The 15219-nt window shown below is 36.7% G+C and overlaps 2 protein-coding genes and 1 pseudogene across 2 annotated transcripts; 2 read left to right on the forward strand and 1 right to left on the reverse strand.

Annotated features, from left to right (window-relative positions):
- Nucleotides 1-634: 634 nt before the first annotated feature.
- LOC113723112 (xyloglucan O-acetyltransferase 3-like) lies at nucleotides 635-2821 on the reverse strand. Its single transcript, XM_027246370.1, has 3 exons — nucleotides 2629-2821; nucleotides 2198-2481; nucleotides 635-1417 (listed from the first exon to the last, which is right to left on the reverse strand). The coding sequence occupies exons 1-3, from the start codon at nucleotides 2819-2821 to the stop codon at nucleotides 635-637; spliced, it is 1260 nt and encodes a 419-aa protein (XP_027102171.1).
- A 2668-nt stretch (nucleotides 2822-5489) lies between these two features.
- Nucleotides 5490-6035, forward strand: LOC113723113 (agamous-like MADS-box protein AGL62). Its single transcript, XM_027246371.1, has one exon. It carries the CDS (start codon nucleotides 5490-5492, stop codon nucleotides 6033-6035), a length of 546 nt encoding a protein of 181 aa, XP_027102172.1.
- Nucleotides 6036-10320: 4285 nt separating this feature from the next.
- On the forward strand, nucleotides 10321-15078 carry LOC113722791 (uncharacterized; annotated as a pseudogene).
- The last annotated feature ends 141 nt before the right edge of the window (nucleotides 15079-15219 follow it).

The raw sequence follows: 15219 nt of genomic DNA on the forward strand, positions 1-15219 counted from the left end.
TAAGGACCTTGGCCATCTTGATATATGTTGGAATATGGCTGTATATCTATCTTTTCCTTTATTTGTTAATCCAATTTTTGGTGGGAATCTTGAGTATAAAGCACTTGCATGTTTATTTAATAAAACTAAAAGAAATTTAATAAATCAAAAATATTAAAATTATATAAAAATAAAAAATGAATTAAAGGAAAAAAAATATGTAGAAAATGGATTTGGGTATTGGGCGGGATCAATCTAAACCCATCCCAAAATGATCCCGCCCAAGTTAGTCCCAAAACACATATGGGTAAGGTTGGGCCCAAACCCATATGACTCGGTTCCATCTCAAACCCAAGCAAATCCCGCCCATTTTGCCACCTCTAGTAACAGTGCATGTTTATAATGCTGAAAGCACCCCCGCATGACCTTACTGCCACAGAAGCTCTATGTATGGATGGATTACAGCTCTTAGCTGGTCCATCAAAGTCTTCGCTACCTAGTTCTATTAATATCAAATGAATCTATAACATGATAAACAACCTAACATGTGATGCCGTGGCCTTTCGTATCTGATTGATGAGTACTGAAAAATAACTTCGAATTAGTTATGATCTCTTTTATTCATATCCCTCCATCAAAATGATCTTGACCCATGTCATCTGGATCGAAGAGGAAAATGGGATTGTCTCCTGAGCACCTCAAGCAAAAATTCATTCCAAACATCAATAGGCCCTGGCAAGCACCAATGGACACAATCACTGTATCCCTTCTTTTTGTTTCGCCAGTGTAATCCAGGGTGGCCATCAGGCCTCATCAGCATTGCCCCAGTGACATCTAGAACATCAAACCTATTCCCGATTTTCTCTCCCCGTTTGCGGGCACTCTCAATTTCTGCCATTTGGATGTTCCTGTACTCCATGTCTGCGCCACCAGCGTCCTGAATCTCCTCCGGGGCTAATGGGCTCGTTCTGACACAGCTCCCCCCAGTCTTCCATGTCCCATTCTCAAACTGGGATGGCGAAATTGTTCTCAACAAAGTTAAAATCCCAAAGCAATTCTTGCAATCGTTTATGTACTTAAAAGCGGTTCTAAATGCTCTTTGGATGGCAAGGCCCGGACCGAGGTCAGTCACATTAGGCTCCTGGCAGTAAATACATCCAATAAGATTGCCACCCTCGTATAGGTAATTCTGCCTGAGGAACCATTGGGCATCCGAAAAAATGGCATAATCTACGACTGGTAGTTTGGGCGCCCAATTATCATCAACCTTGTCCAGGTGCACATCAAAACCGCCGGTTACTGACCCATTGACTATTGTCTGCGAGGAAGTGACAAGGAATCGGGACCAGAGGGACATCATTGTGAAGTTGTAATGAGGAAAATGCCATGTCCTGAATCGGTCTTTAGCGTCCTTGTATACGTCTTTTGGGGTTTCCTCCTGCAATTCATGGAGTTACTTAAATAGATAATTAAGCTAAACTAGTAGAAATAAGAGATGCCCCAATCCAACATCAAACAATTCATCTTCTAAAAAACTTAAAAAAAAAAAAAATCATCTTCTCATCATTGTTTGTAAACCATTTCCAAACTTTGAGGGGGACGACTTTGTCATAGGAAACCATGCAAAGCTCGTAGAAATAAGAGATTAACTGGTTCAATAGGCGTAAAATTTTTCTTACAGATTAAGTGGTTTAAATGGGTGTAAAATTTTTCATACTATACGGAATTTTTGACATGCAAATTAACATTTTTCTAGTTTTTTTTTTTAATGTTCAGGCACAATTCATCTTCCCAAAAGATATCACTGACAAAATACCAAACAATAAATTAGTTAAAAAGATGAAGTATTTCCTAGGTAGCAAATAGTGTGTAAATAGGAGGAAATGGAAAATTGATGTACTTGCTGGCTTCCAAAATCGGAGCATCTTAACTTTACTAGTTCGATATTAGTGTTCAGCTGTTAAAAAAAAAAAAAAAAAAAAACTTACAGATATGATATGTGGACATGCTAAGAAAAATGGACGACGCAGGTATTTAACTCGAGAAAAGAATGTGTGAAGTCAGGTGGGATGAAAAATATTGGTCCATCCAAAACAATCCGAGATTGTGGCATAATTTTCTCTGTTTTTAATGTTGAAAAAACTATCAAGTGATAAAGTTGTGGTTACAGGATAGACATGTGTGAGTGAAGGCGAGAAGAATGTGTACAACAACAAACCGTAGACAGTAAACAGAGCAGCGATTCCATCTGATTCCGGGAAACTGAGTCACCTATGAAAGCCATTGTTTTTCCCCGTGCGATGCTTAGGAAGCTCCTGGGATCGAAGACGGGAAGTTCACATTCGTCGGGCTTCCATCTCCAATGAACGAAATCCTTATCCATCCTCTCATGCAAGAAACAATTCTTCTTGTCCGGGATCGTTTTACAGCTGAAATTCGTGTACAAAGGACCTTTCTCGTCCCAAATCCAACGACCCTTAAACAAGTTACATTTTTCATCTTCTGCCAAAAAATAATAATAATAATAATAATACGACAGCAGAAGTGAGTTTGGATGTGTCTAAAATTCTGAATTAAATAGTGCGATCAGATTCTTTCGTGATGAGACGAAGGATTATACTGTATACAAGGAGCTGCTTAATTAATTACCTTTGGCAGGAGGATGTAGCGAGGATGATGAGTTGCTTGGGACATAGCCTACATTTTTGGCGGTGAAGTTGATGGAATCGGGGGCACGCAGTGCGTAGAATATGAGCAATATCGTAAAGCACACAGAGCAGATCAACAGCAGTGGTCGGCTAAGCAATATGAAAATTTTCTCTTGTTGACGAAACAATAGCATTGCTGAATATTTGCTCTAAAATTTGAGGATGGCTTCATCTGATGCCTAGACTCTTTAATTCGGGTGGAGGAGATATCTTGAGAGACTTTGAGCGTTAAATAGGTATTAAAAGGATTGGAAAATAACAAGACTATATTAGAGACCATCCGTAACTATTTGATAGTATCCCAATACACTTAAAAGTATTTGATTGACCTCCCAACTTAATCTTATCTTTATCCGTATATATAATATATCAGGTAGTTTCACCCTCTATAAAATAGACACTCACGGGTTGTTAAGATCTCAAAAGCCCTTGCTCATATTCTCCTCAACCCTTGCTCAATCGATTCATGTAGTTGTATTAACATTTGCATATTTGCAACTTCAGATAGATGTAAATGTAAAAAAGGAAAGTGATGGATACTACTATAATTACAAACTGTCCTGTGGAAAGATGTTGTTTTGCAAATTGCTCAGCATTTTGCATCCCATAATCTTTGAAACTATTACATTCATCCCTGCAATCGCCTCAGGTGAAGCTAAAAACACTTTCCACCCTACTAAAAAAGGTTGTTTGACCTATTCAAAACTTAAAGATTTGTCAACAATAGAACAATTTTTAGAGATTTAGAAACCAAATTTGCAATACTATATTTATGGCCCTATTTTTGTGTATAACAACTATAGTTATTTATTTGTTCCTGTTCATGTAAAGTACGAGAGAAATGAGAAATAAAGTAACTGAAGCTACGAATGCCGTGATTTTTCAAATTCTGACTTTTTTCTTTTTACAATAATGTTTTCATCTTTCACACCCATGAAAAAGTCGGTCTATTTCAAGTAAATTCTCTGTATGATATTGAAGTTTAAATTCATCTATTGCTAAACTTTTTTACTCAAATGTATGGATTTTAAATGCTAATTGCCTTCAACACTATGGAGGATTTTATTTGTAGAAATGGTTTAAAGAATAATATATTTGTTTTTACTGTCTCTCATGGAAAATAGAAGTGACTATATATTAGCTACAACATAAATCTTTATTGACTTGCACTCCCTCAAAATGGTTCCAATTTAGTACTTTTTTTATTGGTTTGTAAAATGTTCATTTTTTTTAATAGTCCAATGGTATTAAGGGCACTAAAATTGTCTCTCTCCTCCAACATGAATTTTCTAATATTAATTTTGGTTAGAAGAGTTGACAATGTTACCAAAATGTCAATTCAAGGGGTGCTAAGTGAGATTTTAAAAATTTCAAGGGAATTAAGTGATACTTCGTGAAACCTCAAAGGAGGTTTCTGAAATTATTCCTTCCTCAAATAGTCAAATTCTTTATAATTGCATTTCAACACATACGAAAACAATTGCTATTTTCTTTTCTTGGTTTGTAGATAAATGTATTGTAGTGATTTAATATATGTAAAATAAAAAGGTGATTGAGAAAAATATATCTACGAAAATTGTAATTTTTTTTAAAAAAATGGCAATCCAAATAAAAGCATTTACCCTTTCATCGCACCATCTTTGTTGCACTCAAAACTTTTCGAGATTAAACATGCTTTTGTTGCATAGAATATTAATAAAAAAAAGGTTGGTGATGTCCATCTATTCTACTTTTAAAATCTATCGTAACGAGACAAGTAAAATTGTGGTTTAGTATAGTTTTAATCGGTTGTTATACTTTCCACAATATTTTGTGTACGCCTACAAAAAAGTGTTGTACTTCGTACGACATACGGTGTAGAAAATAAAATTCACACTTTTAGTAAATTAAAAAAATAAAAAATCATTTATACAACAAAATAATATAAGTGTAAGTTAAAACATATAGCAAGTCGTACTTGTCCCAACTCCCAACTTCCACAAAAAAAAAAAAAAAAAAAAGTCAATATTCAATAGTGCGGCGTTTATGCCACGTCAGATATTGCTGCCGGATTCTAGACATTTTTTTTTAAAAAAATTTTTGGTAAGTTGAACAAGGAACAGGAAGTACAAAATGCGAATGAAAAGGAAAAATAAGTTGCTCTTTTTCTGGCCTACCGGAACCCACAATTTAGGAACCCATCAGTGAGAGTTTCTTAGTTAGAAATTTGACGAAAAAATGGAAAGCCCAAATTACTCTAAAAATTCTGCAGGGAAAGTCTTAGGAGGATGTTGCTAGAAAAAAAAAATTTGTGCGGCTAGTAAAGCAAATATACACTGCAGTGTCTGTGCCATGTCAGATCGATCATGCTCCGAGTCCGAGGGAAAATTCTTAAGTTTTGGAAATTAAAGTTAGTACGAGAAAAAGGAAGTACGAGAATTCTTTTAAGTTTTGGAAATTAAAGTTGCTCTTTTTTTTTTTTTTTTTTTTAACCTAGTTAGAGGAATCTACGATTTAAGAAACTTATTAATATGCCTCCTCTTTTTACCCAGAGGAATCCACGATTTTGGAAGCTTATTAGTGATAGTTTCTTAATTTTTCCTTAAAAAGGTGCAAATTTAACCAAAACGAAAAAAGAAAAACTGAAAGCTCAGAATATGTTAAAGATTCTGCAGAGAAATTATCGACCATAGTCGGTGAACTTACAGAATTATTATATATACCTACGTACATGGCTGGCAAGGTACGTAGTTTTCCTTCAAATCTTGAGCAAACTGTTTTCTCTGTCCCGAAAGCTTATACTACTATTATCCTTGTTCAGCAATGGAAGCCACAGTGAAGAGAAAAGGCGGCTCTGGTCGAAAGAAGATTGAAATCAAGAAAATCGAGAACAAGAGCTACCTGCAAGCCACGTTTTCAAAACGTCGTACGAGTTTGTTCAGGAAGGCTGCGGAACTCAGTGCTACCTGTGGAGTTGACGTTGCCGTGATTGTTCAATCTCCAGGAGGAAACGTCTTCGCCGCTGGCGGCCGGTCCTCCGTCACCACCATCGTTGATCGTTATCTTGCGGCAACCTCATCAACCCCTAACAACGCTGATCAGTTTCCGCAAGCTGACGGTGGTGGTCAAGAACGTGATCAGGATGAGGAACAGTATGCGCAGATTCTCAAAGAGATTGAGGCTGAAAAGATAAAAGAGAAAAGTTTAATGGAAAGTCAGGGCGGCGAAGGATTTTGGTGGGAAAGGGGCTTTGATGATCTTGACGTGAATGAACTTGAAGAACATATCGCTGCCATGGAAACTTTGAGGAAGAATGTATCGGCTAAGGCAGAAGAGAAGGCCAAGGCTAATAATATTGCTGCTTCCTAGTGGCACTGGGCTTCCAGTCCATGACTGCAAGTCCAATTAATTTTCTCTGTGAACTTTGATATTCCTGATTGCAGCGGGTCAATTAGATACTACTATATTACTAGATTAGAAGAATTTATAATTTTTTAAATTTAATTTTACTTTGTGTTTTGGAAGTGAATAAATATTTATCTAGAATTATCAACTGACTTCTTGTTGAGAAATTCGAGAAACGTAGTGGAAAAAAAAAAAGAATTACTATCCTTTCCTAATTGTTTTATTTATCTCTCTATTGAAGGCTTTCTCTGTTTGCAGTGGTGGTTCATGAAGATTGACAATGGGTTTAATCTTTACTCGCATCATCCGATGCACATCACAATTTGGGCTACTATATTTTTGTTCTTAATTTCCTGACATGAGTAGTAGCAAGAATTATATACTGCATGGGTTTCTTTGGAAGTAAGGGGAGAGCTAACTCTATTGACAAGATGAAGACATCAAGGGAAATCAACAAAAAGAAAGCATATGCCATTTGTTCATTACATGCATCCTAGCTAAGAATGGCAATGGAGCGGGTGCCCGCGGGAATATAAATGGGGCGGGGCAGGGGCAGGGATAGGGGCAAAATATTTCCCCCCGCCTTAAAACGTGGCAGGGGTAGGGAAACATACACCCGCCCCGATCCTCGCATACAATAAAATAAATAAATAAATATATATATATAATACAATCCTAAATTTCTCAAAGTTGCACCATTACTTACAAGTACAACACTAGTCAGTGTCAACGGCCGCCGCAACAACTGAAGAAATTTCTTAAACTATTGTTGATTTGTTTCTAACGCCCCCCCCCCCCAAGACTAAGTTATCCAATTCCAACCAGTTTTGCTTCTAACCCTTTTTTATTTCGATCGGTTCCCTTCCTCCGCACTGAATGTAACTTGACTTATTATGCTTTATTTCCATCTTGACAGCTTTTTAATCTTATTTAACATTGTTTACAATTGTATTATTGTAAATGAACATTCATGATAAGTTGATTTCTTCCCCCGCATTGATTGGGATTCACGTACAAATCTATGCACGCCCCGTAGTATATTGTACCTTTTTTATTTTAAATTTCTCAAGCATAATTAATTTTAGGGAGAACTGCACAAATAATCCCTCACATATTGCAAATGTGAAAATTTAGTCCCTCAGATCGAAAATGATCAATTTTAGTCCTTATCAAATAAAAAAGGATCAATTTGAGTCCCTTTTCACTTTTCTGACTGATTTTTGCCCGGAATATCTCACGCGCACACCACGTGACCAACTTTTTAAGGGTAAAAATGCCAAACCACTTATATGTTGACCAAAACCAAAATGTAAAGGGCGAATACTTCCCAAAATTCTTGATGCTCAAAGACTTGACTGAGTCCAAGAATCCTCTATTCCGTAGTCCTTCATTACCCAAATCCCCGCACTAAAAGAAGCAAGAGAAGAAGGAAGAGGAAATTCTTTAGGAAACAAGCAAAGGCAACCATCCAAGGACCCCAGATAAGTGGTTTGGCATTTTGGTAAGGACTAAAATTGAGATAAGGAAGAAGAAGAAAAGCTCTGCGTAGCTATGGTTTCCATGGCTAGTGCAAGCGCAGCTCCTGCTCGATTCTCATACGGCAGGCCTCCATTTTCTGCTTCAGAGAAGCCGAGGAGAACGGTGGTGGTGAGGGCTGAAGCCATAAACCCAGGTATCAGGAAGACCGAAGACAAAGTGGTGGACTCTGTTGTTATCACCGAACTGAATTTCATTTACCATCTCTTGCGTACTTGATCACTTCCAACTTTTCTGATTACCTTGTTGGATCATGGAAGGGAAACGTGTTTTCTTTTTCCCTTGTTTTGGGAATTAATCTGTCTGGAAGCCTTGTAGATTCATTCTTTGCTCAAAGTAAAATATGAACTTAACAGGCCTTTGTATTCAGACACTACCCTCTAGGCATTAAGCCTAAAACACTGATAGAAGTCAATTTTATCGTGAATGCCTAATATTTAATTATGTTAAGTGCGAATTCAGGCCATAGCCAGGGGTTTTTGATGACACAGTAAAAGTAAACATTCTTTTGAGCGGTGACGGATTGGTTGACTTGTTGGAGCAGGTGTTGGCGGTCTGGGACTTTCCCTTTATGCGATGGAAGCCATGTGAAGCACAATAAGGCTACTGGAGACAATGTTGGGCCTCTGCCAGTGAAGAAGCAGTGACTAGTAAATGACATAGCACTATTATACATTCTTGAATATTCCAAACTTGGTGCAGCATAGTATATCGTGTTCTGATGGGGAAATCTTTGTATGTTCTTAATGCAATATGATGATCTCTATCTGGAGTTGTAATAAAGTGATAGTTTTCTACTCCTGTAGTGGAAATTCCTTCTGATTTCAACTAGTTCAATCAGAACCGGAAAAGTGGTTTTGGCCCTTTACATTTTGGTTTTGGTCAACATATAAGTGGTTTGGCATTTTTACCCTTGAAAAGTTGGCCACGTGGTATGCACGTAAGATATTCCGGGCAAAAATCAGTCGGAAAAGTGAAAAGGGACTCAAATTGATCCTTTTTTATTTGATAAGGACTAAAATTGATCATTTTCGATCTGAGGGACTAAATTTTCACATTTGCAATATATGAGGGACTATTTGTGCAGTTCTCCCTTAATTTTATCTTACTCTAAAAGGGAGGGGGAGCTTCAAAGTGTATGAGAAGCTAGAGAGGAAAAACCCAACTGGATTATGTGCAAAAATTCGAAAACTCGACCTAAAGCTAAATAGACTTTTAAATGTCTCATTGGCGGCCAATGTTACATTGTGCTCCTAATAAAAGTTTACTCTTTATATGATTGACTATTCATGTATGGGTCGAAATAGATAACCTTTTCAATTACGCTATGTGAGCAGAGTGTTGACGTGTTCAATCTTAACTCACATAAAATTAGGAGCGTAAACGAGTTTAAACAAGTTGAACATTTAATATTCAAACTTATTTGATTATTTTTGCGAGTTTAAAATTTTGTTCAAACTTGATTTGTTTACTTCTCGAGTCGAGCTCGAGCGAATTTTTTTCGAGTTGAACTTGAGTAGCCTTAAGTTTTTATATAAGTTTCATTTATATGCTAATTAAGCCAAGCTCAAACTAAATTTAAAAGTTTATCAAATACAAAATGCGTTTTAAACTTGATTTGATTAGCTAGTGAGCTAAAATCGAATAAGCTCTTATAGAGTCGAGGTTGATTCGAATATCAAATAATTTGGTTCATCTTTCAACTCTATATAAAAATATCATTCATTTAAGTCTAAAATTAGCTCAGCTATGCTCACATTTTTATAGCTCATGCTCGTTTGACAAAAAGAAAATGTTGAGTATTGGGCCTAATTCGAGCAGACTTAAATTCATGTCATGCATTTTTCATGTTCGAAAAATCTAGTTAAACTAAACAACCATTCAATCCATAAAATATCTAAATTTAAGTTGCAATATCCAATTTCATGAGAAAAAATAATATAGTTTATCATAACATCTATGAACTTATCAACTAGAGATTGCAAAAGAATAACTTTTCATAAAATTAGCCATCTAAATTTCAATAATTAGATGTTGCTTCAATATATGTGCATGTGTGTATATTACATAAAATAGTAACTGAGTCCCTTAATATATATATATATATAGGCAAAAACTTGGGTAAAATTGAGCCATTAGGTTTACAAAGATGTTGTAGATCTAGTGGCAGCTAAAATTTTGCAAAATTGAGCCATTAGGTTTACAAATATGGATCTACCCAAATAGTGGCCATACATATGTGTTGTGTAGGTCGAGTATTAAGTGGGTTGAATTCAGTGCAATCCAAACTCCGCTCAAATGCAAATCCAGCAAAATATTTTTAACCAAACTCAGTAATGTTCACATAGCATAAAGCTCAGCCCATTAAATTTAGGGCCGAGTGAGCTGAGTTTGTGCTAGCCCAATCCAATTGATAAGTCTAGAAATAGATACAAAAGGACATCACAGCGAAAGGAAAATGTTTTTGCCACCAGAAGCGTCAAGCCTTCAACGCCTCTCTGTCCAGACCCCTAGATCAGACAGCGGGGAAGAGCAAGGGTTGCTAAGGCCTAGACTAGTACGCATTGGACTCTGGTGCCTGAAGCACATGGGCTTGAGGCAGTTACGAGGAACAAGAAGCTCATGCCACATTTTCACTTTCCCGCCAAAAGGCCCAGACGTTCTCTTCATCTCCCGTATCAGTTTATAATTTTGATGCTTTACTGTTGTTGGTCCTCCTGACTATACTGGAGACTGTGTGACCGAACAGACCTTCGGTCTTCAGCTTCGAAAGGGGAGGCTGCTGGTTTGAGAAGTGTAAACTCCTCGCTTGCCAGCTCATTCACCTCGATTTCCACTCTCATAATTAGGGTTTGTTTCTTCCTTTATTTCTTTCGAAAATGAAAAAGAAAGAAAGAAATTCAAGACCTCGTTGGTAGAATGCATGCTGATCGTTTCCGGAACTTTTATTTTTAGGTCAAATTGGGTTCCTTTATTTTTAGGTCAAATTGGGTGCAACAAAGAGTAATTTTGTGGCTTGCTGGTGATTTGTACAGCGTTTTCGAGTAGAAATAAAATAAGGCGTCAAATGGGGGACGAAAGGGACGTCTTTTGGGTGGTACGAAAGGGGGATATGATTGGGGTTTACAAGAGCATGAGTGATCTCCAATCTCTGCTTCGCGCCTCGGTAATGTTATTCTCCGGCGATTATTCTTTTCCTTTTTCCCCCCTTCTAATTTGAGCTATTCTTAGTAGTTCAGTTACTATTTATGGAGTTTAGTTAATTGTGTTTTTTTTCCCTAATGGAGTTTTCTAACGGCTAATATATTGCTGTTAGTTTGTAAAATCTTTTAGCTGAGTGTTCACTCTAAGCTGTGAAGGACTAGAAATTGCAGTTTTTCGTGCGCTGTCCGGAAATTGGTTTTTGTTTTAGAAAATTAGGCTGCCTTGAGATGCAAGAGGAGTGGTTATTCTTGTTAAAGAATCTTCTTCGGCTGAGTTACTTATTCCAATTCCATTTAGATATAGAGAGAACGTAAGCTGAGGAGTATCCTGCCACTCGTGGACTTAAGAACGCAATATATTCTATAGATCTTTTCGGACATGCTGTTTCCTGCCCTTTTTGAAATGTGTGCTAACAAACTGGTTGTGTAACTTGTGTTGACGTCAACTTTTGCTGTACTTTATTTCTGGCCACTGAACTGTTTCTGCACTTTTCTTAGATGAAGTTAAATTTTTAGGAAAATGTAACTGATCTAACCCATTGCTATAATTTTTCAATGTTTTCAGGTGAATGATCCTTCCATTAGTCTATGTAAGGGGTATTGCTTGTCTAAAGAAGCTGAGGAGTATCTTGCTTCTCGTGGACTTAAGAACGCAATATATTCTGTTGATGCTGCTGATGTTCAAGAAGATCTTTTTGGACATACTGTTTCTTGCCCTTTTCGGGTTAGATATTCTTATTTTTCGGTGCATTGAACTCTTCTATTCCCTATATCTTGTTAAAAGATTAGAGTTTCCTGACTTGTTCTAGTCTGATAGTGTGTGTTGCTGAGGTCTGTGTTGATGAGTAAGTCCTTAATTTGGAATCCTGAATAGGGGATTTCTACCGAGATCAATCCCTTGCCATGTCTCTTTAATTAATATTCTGTGGATGCATGTTCTGATCCTGTTTCCAAGATGTAATTGCATTCTCAAGATCCTTTTTTAATATTTTTTTAGCATTCTCAAGTTCATTTTAGCACAATTGAGTTATGCCATTTGCTAGAAATGCAAGCATAAAGTAGTTATTTACTGCATAAAGCAATGCAAACATCTTAAAATTCTATCTGATTGTGCTCTGTCTGATTGTTTCAGCAACCGGCTCCCACAAAAGAGAAAGCGGCTGTCAAGAACTTTCCTCAAAAGGGTTTGCAGGTGAACATCAAAATGAATGTAATACTGCATGCCTTTGTTTTGATGCTAGACTTTGGTATAGAAAAAATTTGGAGAAGTTTTATTAGGCGCCTAAGCTGTCAAGAATATGTTGACACTAGACTTTCCTTTAGTGTTGAGGTGGTGTAATAGTGTATTTAAGATAGCAGGGTCATCAACATAAGTTACAATAGCCCAAGCATGCAGTATTCCCAACTAAAAGTAGATGCCGGAGTCTTTATCTTTTGGTTTGCTGTTTGTGAAGTGTTTCTTCTTAGTCTGGTAGGTTATCTTGTTTAATTTCTTTCCTGCACATTTTTTTTTCCTTATGACCTATTGATTGTTGACCTTGGTAGGGAAAAGTGCTAGTAGTTATTTGTTGGGGATATCATCACTGTAACGAGGTTTTTTTTATCTTTTCCTTTTTCATGCACAGGAGGTAGCTGGATCAGCTTCTTTCTCAGCCAATCCTCAACAAAAGCATCCCAAAGTTGATAATTTCCTTAAAGTTCCTCCAGTTTCTTCTTATTGCGTAAGTTTTCATTATATTAAAAACCAGTTTCTAGAGTCACTTGTATGGACTGTTAATTGCATTTCACATGCTTTCAAAGGGCTCCTAGATTAGATTTGAAACCTGAAGCACTTGTAAGCTGCATTATGGCTTCAAATAAACTTTGCAGCTATTCATTTTCCTTTAGAAAACAGCAAGAAACTTAAGATCCTTCTCTGGCTTTTTCTCTGATGTTGGTTATGGTTTTTACTTTGTGCTTATACGCATCTAGCTAGATATGAAGACGGGTGCCCTAAGTTTACATTATGCATGAGCAACTTAATTGGAACTTAGATATCTGGCCTTTCTATGGATAAAGAAGTAACCATCCATCTAAAATCATCTTCAATGCTGATGCAGGAGGACTTTGTTTTCTGCAGAATGTGCTTCTATATTAGTTGATAAATGCATATAATGTGAATCTAGTCTATACAAATTTCATGCATATTGAATAGGTTAAACTCTGATTACAAATACAGTGTTCCTGTATTGTTGAGTTTGACGGTGCTTCAAAGGGAAATCCTGGACTTGCTGGCGCAGGTGCTGTTGTACGAGCTGCAGACTGAAGTATGGTATGCCTAAAATGTTGATATTCATATTTTGTACATGGCTATTTTTTGAGTAACTTGTAGCTCACAAATCTGAATGACATTTTGGAAGGTTTATCGATTGCGTGAAAGGTTGGGTGTTGCAACTAACAATGCTGCAGAATATCAAGGCGCAATTTTAGGTTTGAAGTTTGCTCTTGAAAAAGGGTTTAAGCACATACGTGTTCAAGGAGATTCCAAACTTGTCTGCATGCAGGTTAGTTCCATTCATGATACCTTGAAAGCTATTTTGAACTTAGGATCATCCTGTTGCTCTACGCATTTGTTCTTTTTCTTTTATGGGTTTTTGATTCTTGTTTATGTCTTTCTGGTTCTCCTTTGCATTTTAAAGTGTAAATGGACTGTACTTTCTCATCAATTAGTGTTTTCTGAAATACAAGGAACCTCTGTACTGTTAACTCCTAGAGTGTTTTACCTGATTACTTGAGCTAAAAAATGTTGGAAAAGAGTTACCTTGTGGTTTTCCAATTATTAAGAATGCCTTGCTTGTCAACTCTTAAATGCACTAGCTCATGTGCTTGTCAGTTTTGAAGAATACCTTGCTTGTGTGTTCTTCTTCTGTTGTTCATGCATAGAAAAACTGCATTCTTACAACGTTTGTCTTGAGTTAGTGCTACTTGGTCTTGACAAATGTTGATTCAATGAAAAGTTAGGTCTTCTTTCCAAATATCCCTTGTGGCTTTTCTATACCTTGAATTTAGTTTGCACATAAACCTTGAGGAGCCAAATCTATAGGTGTCTTGGTAAGCTATTTTTTTCTTGCCATTACTTAGTACCTGTTAAGCTTAAAGGAACTGGTGCTGTCCTGGATTGCTTTTGGTGTACTTGCTTTTATCTGATTTTAGTTTTGTGATTCAATATTGTTAAAGATTTTAAGCATGTTGTCACGTATCAGATTTGGTTTCATTTCGTTTATGTTTCCGGTGTGAGGACCTTGTAATTATTCTGTAAACTTACTTGAAAGATTCTTATGGAACAGGTTCAGGGTCTTTGGAAATGCAAAAACCAGAACATGGCTGAGTTGTGCAAGGTGGCCAAGGAGCTGAAGGATCAGTTTCAGACTTTTGATATCAATCATATTGACAGAGTAAGAATGAGCATCTCTTGTAGATTATTGGAGCTCTCAGAAATGGATAAAGAAATTCATATCAGTCAATTTTGCTAAGATTTTATTTTATTTTTTTGTTTAGAGGCTAGCATATTTTTGTAGACATGATAATAATAGTCTCACCTACTGGTTTTACCGCTCCTGGATGAAAATCAATTTCAGAAAATCTATAATATTCTTCCTCTGAAATTTCTTTAGTTTGTACCTCAATGTAGGATCAACAGGTTTTTCCTTTTGAACCTGTTGCTTGAATTGGACTCTTTATATGGTGTTCATTGGTGGTGTTAGATTTTAGATGAAAGAGTAGCTTTACCCTAAGATAGCATTGCATGATATCTGTTTCACGTCATCGCTATCTTTCTCTGTGCATCAACTGCATTCCGAGTTATTTTCTTGTCTATTTGCTAGGAGTTCAACACCGAAGCTGATGCCCAGGCAAATCTAGCTATATATTTGAAGAGTAAGACTCTGCAGGCCATTTCATGCTCTGCTTCTTATTTTCCTTTTGCATTTTAGAGCATGGCTAAGACATGGATTCCTTTGCAGGTGGAGAAGTTGAAGTGGATTGTGACGTAAAATAGCTGAAACGCCTCTAGCAATCCAACCATTAAGCTTTGAAGGAGGGAATCAATCGTGCCAGACATCTTTTGTTGTTGCTGTTGTCTGGTTCAGAACAAAGAGCTACTTGGTTTTGTGTCTGTACATGTTTAAAATGTTAGTTGTGAATGAGTTCTTATTATAATTCTATTTAGTTTATGGAATATTTATGCTAAAATAACTGATCTTATCAGTCGGGGACTCCGGTTTTGCTCAGCTCAGGGTATTCATTTTTTTTCTTTCCCTTTTTGGATTTTGAGGCGGAGGTATCTACAGCTTATAGGCTCCTTCCATTTATATGGGTTTGGATGCTTTGGGAAGAGGGAAAGACGATAAAAAATAAAAATTGAAATTGAA

This window comes from Coffea arabica, chromosome 7e (genome assembly GCF_036785885.1).
Source record: "Coffea arabica cultivar ET-39 chromosome 7e, Coffea Arabica ET-39 HiFi, whole genome shotgun sequence".
NCBI classification, from domain to species: domain Eukaryota; kingdom Viridiplantae; phylum Streptophyta; class Magnoliopsida; order Gentianales; family Rubiaceae; genus Coffea; species Coffea arabica.

Bases quoted from the DNA above. Each gene is read 5' to 3' on its own strand.
- LOC113723112 (XM_027246370.1), bottom strand. From the start codon at position 2,821: ATGCTATTGTTTCGTCAACAAGAGAAAATTTTCATATTGCTTAGCCGA. The intron at 2,482-2,628 runs GTAATTAATTAA...ATTTTTTGGCAG, and splicing joins GCTACATCCTCCTGCCAAAG to AAGATGAAAAATGTAACTTG. The intron at 1,418-2,197 runs GTTTGTTGTTGT...CATGAATTGCAG, and splicing joins TGCTCTGTTTACTGTCTACG to GAGGAAACCCCAAAAGACGT.
- LOC113723113 (XM_027246371.1), top strand. From the start codon at position 5,490: ATGGAAGCCACAGTGAAGAGAAAAGGCGGCTCTGGTCGAAAGAAGATT.